Source organism: Pelodiscus sinensis, chromosome 5, assembly GCF_052426305.1.
Source record: "Pelodiscus sinensis isolate ZL-2025 chromosome 5, ASM5242630v1, whole genome shotgun sequence".
Taxonomy (NCBI): domain Eukaryota; kingdom Metazoa; phylum Chordata; order Testudines; family Trionychidae; genus Pelodiscus; species Pelodiscus sinensis.
In genome coordinates this window covers 132,224,902-132,234,942 of record NC_143056.1, presented here as the reverse complement: position 1 = coordinate 132,234,942, position 10,041 = coordinate 132,224,902, and the positions used below count along the sequence as shown (strand labels likewise).

At 42.9% G+C, this 10,041-nt stretch overlaps 1 protein-coding gene across 1 annotated transcript; it reads left to right on the top strand.

Annotated features, from left to right (window-relative positions):
• Positions 1–6,071: 6,071 nt before the first annotated feature.
• Positions 6,072–7,025, top strand: LOC102459424 (olfactory receptor 8U9-like). The gene has a single exon (XM_006111817.3). The coding sequence runs from the start codon at positions 6,072–6,074 to the stop codon at positions 7,023–7,025; it is 954 nt and encodes a 317-aa protein (XP_006111879.3).
• The last annotated feature ends 3,016 nt before the right edge of the window (positions 7,026–10,041 follow it).

Here is a 10,041-nt window from a genome sequence, read left to right as displayed (position 1 = left end):
ATCTTGTTATCTCAATCTAAACTTTTCTTGGCACTGAGGTCAGTTTTATGATGTGTTTGCAAGTGTGAAGTATGTGATTTTTATAGCGGAACCAAAGGGAGATTTGAACACCCTCCTTATACTTTGCAGCTCTTTATGTTTTCTGTTGGGTGGTTGTAGAGATTGTCATTTAGTTTCTGTCCATGCGCAAGGAAGAGAAAGGTGATTTCCATCAGAATGTCCTTTATTGTAAGCTAAGGGCATAGCAAAACAAATAAGAGCAGGAGTAACATTTCCAAGAGAGAGCATGGTGTGGGTGCCTACTCTCTGACAGTCTGCATTGGACTGACTACAAATAGCATAGGAATGGTGAGTTTTCTCCACAACATCAGTTAAAAAGCAAGTTAAATTATCCATGTTTGTTTTTTGCATCCGTGTTACACTGTTGATTCATAGTGGCCCACAGGCTATATATGACCTCTAGATCACTTTCTACACTACTCCTTCCTAAACAGTAATTTCCCTTTTTGTGTGTGTTCCTTCCTAAGGGAGCTGATTGTTCCTTTCCAAGGAAGCACTTTGCATTTGTCCTTCTTGAACTTCATCCTATTTTCCTATAATAATTTCGACAGTTTGTCCAGATTATTTTGAATTCTCACATTACCCTTCAAGATAGTTGCTCTCCCAGCTGGGTGTCATTTACAACTTTTATCTGGCCATTCTCTGTAGCACTGGTGATGATATTAAACAGAACCTGACTCAGAACTGACCCCTCATTGTGAGACATTTTGGACACTGTCTTTTATACTGTCCTGGAACTTTCTCAGAGACTGTCAATGCTGTAAGTCTATCTAAGTTACACCACTTCATGCACATATAACTCAGTTTGACTTACGACAGACTCCATACCATACTGTGTTAATGGGAGCGTTGTGTAACAGAAGTAGTGCACATTCAATCCCCTGACGGCACCAGTGCAGACCAGCCTCGATAGGAATCTGTGACCGAACACAGACTCCGAGGGATGGGAAGTACAGACATTGATAGGCAAGTGCTCTCCCATTGACTAAACACGTCTATAACATGCTGGTTAATAAATATTGCTTTGTTTATCCCAGCAGATTTAGCCAGTGGTATAGATATGACCTCAGTCTCCTCTGTTACAGCTGTTATGTTGTGAATAAAACACAGGAAGAATAAAAAGAATGATTCTATAGACTGATTACTTGGGGAACACATCTAAAGAGTGAGATGTTCAACTTCATGGTTTTGTTCCAATGGCTATTTAATTAGGTAGACCAACTCTGGAAGGAGAGGTTGAGAGCATCTCTGACCTGAATAGCAGATTGCTCCCAATCTGAGATTCTTTCGCGAAATACAGGAAATCCAAGCCCACAACTTTGTCCAGAACTAGATAGAAGTAGGAAGTGAATCTTAATCTCCCATCTTAGGCTATGTCTAGACTGCAGGCTTCTTTCGAAAGAGGCTCTTTCGAAAGCATCTTTCGAAAGAGCCTCTTTCGAAAGATCGCGTTTAGACTGCAGGCGGATCTTTCGAAAGAGCAATCCGCTTTTTCGAAAGAGAGCACCCAACGAGTCTGGATGCTCTCTTTCGAGGAAGCCCTATTTACATTGAAGAACGCCTTCTTTCGAAAGAGGAACTTTCAAAAGAAGGCATTCTTCCTCGTGAAACGAGGTTTACCGCCATCGAAAGAAAAGTCGCGTTCTTTCGAAATAATTTCAAAAGAACGCGGCTTGAGTCTGGACGCAGGGGAAGTTTTTTCGGGAAAAGGCTACTTTTCCCGAAAAAACCCCTGAGTCTGGACACAGCCTTAGTGGTGAACTTCCCAATATTGGGCAAAAAATTACAAAGGGGGGATGCAACCCGCTCCCCCCACCTCCTACCTTTGGCTTCTTCGTAACCTAAATCTTCTCCCCACCTTCCATCCATGGTTTTGGGACAAAGCTATTGTAGAATTTCTAACATGTCTTTGAAAAGTTTCAGGTCAACCAAAACTGCACTGCTTTGAATAGTACATTATTGCCTCATAAGAAATTCACTCATTTCTAGAGTCTTTTGCATCATGGTTGTTACACCTCATGTTGACAACCAAAAAAATGGGTTACCGAGACTTGGATTCCAAGTCCATTTTTAATCTTGGAACTAAAGGACTAGGGGAGTGGACCCAAAGAACTGTCAAACTGGGTGATCTTAGCTTCTGTAGGCAACATTAATGAATTGATAAGGTGTTCCCGTATTTGTTGAAGCATATTGTAAAGGTAGATACATGTGTTATTCAGCCTCCATATTCACCATAAATACATTTTTAATGACCATAAGTTTTTGCAACTATATTTCTATTTTCCACATTCATTGATGAAAAATTAACATCTTTTTTCAGAATACTGGTATTGCATGAAATAAAAAAAATATTTTCTTCTGTACACTGTGTAAGTGACTTTTCTCATTTCAGATGCCTAGAAGTAGTGTTTTCCAAAGCATTTACTAGTTCTTGGTACATCTGGACAAATATGAATATGTGGATCTTAAATTATTTCTGCCTCCCTTTGGCCATGTCTGACTGGGAGTAACTGAACTTGCCTCCCTTAGTGCAGGGTTCATAAATATTTGTAGCTCCTTACATGGCCCTCAACAATGGAGTGCCTCCAAGCACCTCAAAATCTTTATCGTATTTATTGTTGCTTATTCCATGTTAGGAGGAGCAGTATCATTTCTAATTTTCAGATGAAGAGCTGAGGCACAGAGAAAGTAAATGTGCAAACTTTAAGAAGCACAGAAGGAACAGTCATGTAAAATCTACAGATAAGGGAGGGGTGAATCCACCCCTCATATTATACAGTTCTGCAACACTCTTCAGATTCACCATGTGGGTCTCACAAATGAACTGATGTCATCTCTCATAAACTCCAGGCCTGAATTTTTAAATATTCAGGGAAACTGGCTGGATTCCCTATCTGAAGATACACTGAAAATTCAGGATGCTGCCATCAACTTACCTCATACTTTACTGGCACCTCAACCATGAGACCTGTCTCAGGGGTAAGTGGTATCAAATCCACCATGTCTCTTGACCTGTTCCTCCGCTCATGGTTGAAAACATGTTCAGGTTCACACCATTTGAAGATTTGAGCCTTTGGCTTCAATGGAGCTGTGCTGATTAACACCGCCTGGAGATCTGGCCAATGACTCCAGTGGAGACACATTCATGTACACAGGCACGGATTTTAGTCTAATGGGCAGTGTCGTTGTTATGGTTACACCATTAAGTATCTCTGTCCATGTCCATCAGACATAGCACAGGGCAGAGAGGCCATGAGCATCCTCAGTAGACACAGACTGAGGACTGTCGCAGGTTTAAGGAGGCCCAATTTCCCTATGTGACATCACTACAAGCCAGGGGAGAATGCACATTCTCTTTTCTCAACCTCAACAAGGTTGCTAGGCAAGGATAAAAGGAAACTCTCCATGTGGGAGGCTGGGTAGGTAGGGCCCATCTCTATTTCAGGAACTACCAAAACTTGGGACCAGTAGGAAAAGAATTGCTATGTGCAATGCTGTCATGATTATGAGGGTTAGCCAGCAGCCTGGGGATTAAGGGGTTAACTACACCTAGCCAGGTGGAGTGACCAGTAGGAATGTAGGTGGGACTTTCAAACTGGGACAAAGGAATTTGGGTTTTTTTCCTTTCTCCCTTTTGTCTCTCTGGGTGTGTTCTCTGCAGCTACAGAGAGGGACAAGCATGTCTCTCTCTTTTCAAGACACCATTCTTCATTTTCTGTAAGTAGGGTAAAGTTTAGGTAGTTTCATTAGGCTTTATTGTTTTAAGGGTTGGGTATGGGATCTGAGATCTGGCACTGTTTAAAAGATGTGGCTTTTGGCTTTTCTTTGTAACTAAGTTCTAGGCCCATGGAGTTTCTCCAGGAGTATATTTTGTTACCGTCCTATCTAGTCATTATACTTGCAACAGGAATATTGTTGTAATAATAAAAGTTCTTTCTTTTCTTTTTATTAACCTGGAATTGTGTGCCCTGATTTTTATTTTAGGGGTGAGATTTCCCAAATGATCTTTCCCCTGATTTCTTTATCAACATTTGGGTGGTGGCAGCGGAAGTTTTGTTCCCAAGATCTAGGTTTTTAAGATTTTGGGGGAAGTTTTATACCAAAGCCTGGTAGATAAGGCTTTGGGGTACCTAAGCTTTACCCTACTTACAGAAAATGAAGAATGGTGTCTTGGAAAGAGAGAAACATGCTTGTCCCTCTCTGTAGCTGCAGAGAACACACCCAGGGTATGTCTACACTACCCCGCTAGTTCGAACTAGTGGGGGTAATGTAGTCATCCGCAGTTGCAAATGAAGCCCGGGATTTGAATTTCCCGGGCTTCATTTGCATGAAGCCGTCCAGCGCCATTTTTAAATGCCGGCTAGTTCGAACCCCGTGCCGCGCGGCTACATGCAGCATTGAGTAGCTAGTTCGGATTAGGCTTCCTAATCCGAACTAGCTGTACTCCTCGTGGAAGCCTAATCCGAACTAGCTACTCCGTGCCGCGTGTAGCCGCGCGGCACGGGGTTCGAACTAGCCGGCATTTAAAAATGGCACCGGCCGGCTTTATGCAAATGAAGCCCGGGAAATTCAAATCCCGGGCTTCATTTGCAACTGCGGATGACTACATTACCCCCGCTAGTTCGAACTAGCGGGGTAGTGTAGACATACCCCCAGAGAGACAAAAGGGAGAAAGGAAAAAAACCCAAATTCCTTTGTCCCAGTTTGAAAGTCCCACCTACATTCCTACTGGTCACTCCACCTGGCTAGGTGTAGTTAACCCCTTAATCCCCAGGCTGCTGGCTAACCCTCATAATCATGACAAATGCACAGAAGCTGCCGGTGTTAGAACTGGGTGATGAAATCCCTGGCTATGAAGAATCCTATACTGGAAAGATCCCAGTTTCGAGGGGCAGAGAAATTGAATTGTCCCCTCTTTCATAGAATTCTCTCTCTCATGCAAAGACACTTCAGCAAGAGAGGAGACCATCATGTAGCGTAGGGGTGGAGTCCAGTCTAGGAGCCGGGAACATGGCCAAAAATGTTGCAATATGGTATCTGATAGACTCCTGTGGCATTTGTGAGCCAAACTTATGTTTTTGGACAAAAGCATTTGGTCTTCACAAACCAAAAAACAAACTGTTTCTTTGTTGATCAGTTTGACTCACTGAATAACACGGGAGGCAAGAGTGGGACAAATTAATCCCCAGGGCCTGAGTCACTCTGAAGGTGTCTTTGGTTCCCTGAGCACATTAATTGGATGTGATGACCTCCTGAGAGTCTGTATTCCCACTTGCTTCAGCAAGCTTCTCCCATAAATCACAAATCTCAGTATAAAACTTCCCACATGCTCCAGGCAGTTTCTTTCTCTTTTCAGTCATACACCCGTACAGAAACCACGGTGGTCAGCAGCTATGGAACTCAAGAACGTCAGCATCACAAATTTCAGCCTGAGCTCTTACCAAATGAGCTAAAGGATTTAAAAAAAACCTTTGGTTGGACAAAAGGGGGCAATTACATTGTCACAGAATCCAGTTCTTTCCTTGGGTTTTCCTACCAACTAAAGAAAATGCCATTTTCAGATGTTGAGACTCATAATTAGGACTGTGAACCAACTTTTCCTCAATCCGAAACGCCGAGCCACAGAGCTCCCCTTGCCCAAAGAGACGATAGAGACTGATATACATTTGTTCTCACCCCTTCTTGAGCTAAGGAATAATCTCATCACACTGAGACGGTTTTCACCTTGATTCTCTCACAAGTCATTGTATGCTGCTCGGATAAATGAACAGAAGAGTCTGTGTGTGGAGGGCGCGATTGACCTGTGTGTCTATGTATGTGTATGGAAGGCATTGTATGGAACACCTAGACTGACCAGCTGGGAACATCAGTCTTTCTCTGTGCTCGTACTGGTATCCATTGTGAACCCGGACTCCTTTTTCTTCACTTATTTAAATCACAGAGATTGGATAAGTTGCCTGAGCCATCGCCAGACCATTTTACTGTAGCTGCCTGATTTCGGCTCAGAGGAGATGGAAGAGGGAAATCTCTCAGAGGGAAATCTCTCAGAGGTTACTGAATTCATTCTCACAGGACTGACAGATCGTCCAGAGCTTCAGCACCCCCTGTTTCTTTTGTTCCTACTCATTTATGTTGTCACCGTGGTGGGAAATGGGGGGATGGTCTTGTTAATCACGACTGACCCCCGACTCCACACCCCCATGTACTTTTTCCTCAGGAGTTTATCTTTCTGTGATTTCTGCTATTCTTTTGTAATTTCCCCAAGGATGCTGGCAAATTTCTTAGCTGATAGGAAAAGTATTTCTTACACTGCCTGTGCTTTGCAAATGTATTTCGATATCGCTTTTCAAGAAACTGAGTGTCTCCTGCTGGCTGTGATGGCCTATGACCGTTATGTGGCCATCTGTAACCCATTGCTCTATATGGTCACCATGTCCAGGCAGCGTTGTAACCTACTGATGGCTGCATGCTATGCTGTGGCATTGGTAGACGCAATCATTAACACATATTTTATATTCCGGCTGTCATTCTGCCACTCCAACATCATCAATCATTTCTACTGCGACATGCCCCCACTGCTGGCGCTCTCCTGCTCTGACACCAGCAGCAGTGAGATTGTAATGTTTGCATCCACGTGCTACATTATAGTGACCAGTGTTGTCATCATCCTCCTGTCTTATGTCTGTATCCTCGCCAGCATCCTGAAGATCCGCTCTGCTGAAGGCCAGCGCAAAACCTTCTCCACCTGCACTTCCCACTTGACCGCAGTGATCATGTTTCATGGCACCCTCCTTTTCATGTATTTACGACCCAGCTCCAGCTATTCCATGGGCATAGACAAAATAGCCTCAGTGTTCTACACGTTGGTGATCCCCCTGTTAAATCCCCTCATCTACAGCCTAAGGAACAGGGAGGTGAAGGGGGCCCTAAGGAAATCCATGAATAAACTCCTAAGCAATTCTTGAATCTTTTTTTCTTAGTCCCCTTGTTGCTGTAGGATTGGTTTTATGATGTCATTGCAAGAGTGAAATGTGTGCTTTCTACAGTTGTATCAAAGGGAGGTTTGCACATCCTCTTAGCTCTTTCTGTGCTCTGTGTGTTAGTTATAGAGATTGTTTGTGTCCATGCACAAGGAGAAGAAAGGTGATTTCCTCCACAATGTCCTTTTTTGTAAGGTAAGGGCACAGCAAAACAAGTAAGAGCCAGGGTAACATTTCCAAGAGACAGCATGGTGTGGATGCCTACTTTGCATAGTGTTCTCTTTTCCCAACTAAATGAACCCACATCTTTCAGTCTTCTCTAATACTGACAATGTGAGAAATAGATTCTGGAGGCACTGATTTCAAAGCCCTTTCTATATCTTGGAACTAAGGGTACATCTAAACTACATGGCTCTGTTGACGGAGCCATGTAGATTTGTTTGTTTGGCAAAGGGAAATGAAGCCACGATTTAAATAATCGCGGCTTCATTTAAATTTAAATGGCTGCCCCGCTCTGCCGATCAGCTGTTTGTCAGCAGATCGAGGCAGTCTGGATGCTCCCCTGTCGGCATGAAAGCCCTTTATCGACCTCCCCAGTAAACCTCATCCTACGAGGCATAACGGGGAGGTCAATAAAGGGCTTTCAGGTCAGCCCAGGAGCGTCCAGACTAGCGCACTGAGCCGACAAACAGCTGATCAGCTGTTTGTCGGCTCAGCGCAGCAGGCATTTAAATTTAAATGAAGCCGCAATTATTTAAATCGCGGCTTCATTTCCCTCTGCAGATCAGCCTAATCTACATGGCTCCATCGACGGAGCCATGTAGTTTAGACACACCCTAAGTGGCCAGGGGATTGGACCCTCAGAATTCCCAGACAGAGTGATCTTAACTTCTATAGGCAACATTAATGAATTGACGAGAGGCTCCCATATTTGTTGACGCTCACAGTAAAGTAGATAAAGCAAAATGCAGGACAATGTAGCACTTTAAAGACTAACAAGATGGTTTATTAGATGATGAGCTTTCGTGGGCCAGACCCACTTCCTCAGATCAAGGTTTGATCTGAGGAAGTGGGTCTGGCCCACGAAAGATCATCATCTAATAAACCATCTTGTTAATCTTTAAAGTGCTACATTGTCCTGCATTTTGCTTCAGCTACCCCAGACTAACACGGCTACATCTCTACCAGTAAAGTAGATAGATACTTCACTCCCGATGTTCCATGTAATTCCATGCACTGTAAATACAGTGTTTTTAAAATGACTTTATGTTTTGCAATTACTGTTTCATTTTCCACATTCCTTGATGAAAAATTAACATATTTTGAAACAACAACAACAATGTACAATCTGTAATTGCCTCTTCTCATTCCAACTGTTTGGAAAAGCATTTTTCAAAGCACTACTAATGCAGAGCATATATGGACAAATGTAAAATAATGGATATTCAATTCTTTCAGCCTAACTCAAGAAGTATAGTCTTCCTCCTTTTTTCCCTGCTCTTGGCATCAATACCATCTGAAGGAAATGGAGAGGCATATTGGAACGGGGGAGGATTCTGGTTCAAAGGCACAAGCCTGCAAGACTGGAAAAGGAGGTGGTGAGATAAATCTTTGCTTTGAATTAATTTAGTCTCTTCAGTTAGGTGTTACTGACATTTTACCTTTTATTTCTTTGTAACCAGTTCAGATCTTTATGTCTTATTATTGGTAATCACTGAAAATCTTTCTTTCTGTAGTCAATAAATGTGTTGGATCATTTTATCAAAGCCACTTTGTTTTGGTATCAAAGTCTTTAGGAACCTCTACCTGGGACCAGGATTTCCACCTGTCATTTTCTGTCAATAAAAAGACAGACTTTACGCACACTGGTGATCTCCAGGAGGGCGCTGGACATACAGGACACACAATCTATTGGGCATAGCTGTGCCCTGTGACCTAGAGGTTAGTGCTTTGTGTGGTTGTATTGAAAAGCAGCATGTGATACCCTTGTTCCAGAACCTCCTAGAGGTAGACCCCAGAGCCTTAGTTATGTGTTATTTTCATAGCCCAGGTGTCCTCCCGCAAGGTGCTAGCAGACACATTAGGAGAGAAGAAAGCCATCTCCTCCTCTGTCTATGAGACTCCACTCTGGTTTCCCAGTACATTAGTGGTGGTACAGTGACTGCTGTTTCTCTGTCCCTTCAGAGGCAGTGAAGAGAGAGGGAGAGGGACCTCGGGATATCCGGTCCTTCCATTTATACTCCTGTCCTCCCTTTCAGTCACATTACCAGCTAGATACCAGTGACAAAATGTCTATGTGAATGGATCTTTATGGCTCCTTTTTCCTCATATTTTTGAGCTTCTTTTATTTCCCTTCTACCACAATGATGCTATTTTCTGCTTCAATACAGAATTCACACATTCCTTGGTTTCAGACAGACCTGTTTTCTGACAACAGTTTGTAACATGAGTTAATAATAGCATACAGTATCCTCGTTTTTCCTCACATACCGTATTGCCACTCGTGATTTCTCAGGATGATACCAATAAACCAATTATAGTTTTCAGATGATATATTCCCAGGGGGATTTTTAAAAGATCTCAACAACAACAACAACAAACTCAAAGTTTTCACACAAAGAAATTAAGCCCCTCCACAGGCTTCGCCCTCTGAAACACAAGACACAAACACATCAGCCATTGAAATTTTTGACCCCTAAAATGTGAGAGGCCCACTGCATGTATAGCACAACAAAAATTTCTAGCCACGACCATAAATTTGTCTAGGTAGCACAATCATTGCTAATTTGTGGAAACGGCTCTTGATTTGAACGACCCTTCAAATTCCATTGAAATGTGATAATATCCTATCGCAATAAAACTCTTCATTCCCATCCTCGCGCCTCAAAGGAAACACAGCAATAGCTCATAGCATGTTCAATCTGCCTTTCACTTGGAACATCCCCCAGGTAGCCAGCTGTGGAGTGTGCCAGGCAGGAGTTAACCTGCATTAGAATCTTGT

What these genes read in the sequence shown, in the direction of transcription:
- LOC102459424 (XM_006111817.3), top strand. Translation starts at nt 6,072, where the DNA reads ATGGAAGAGGGAAATCTCTCAGAGGGAAATCTCTCAGAGGTTACTGAA.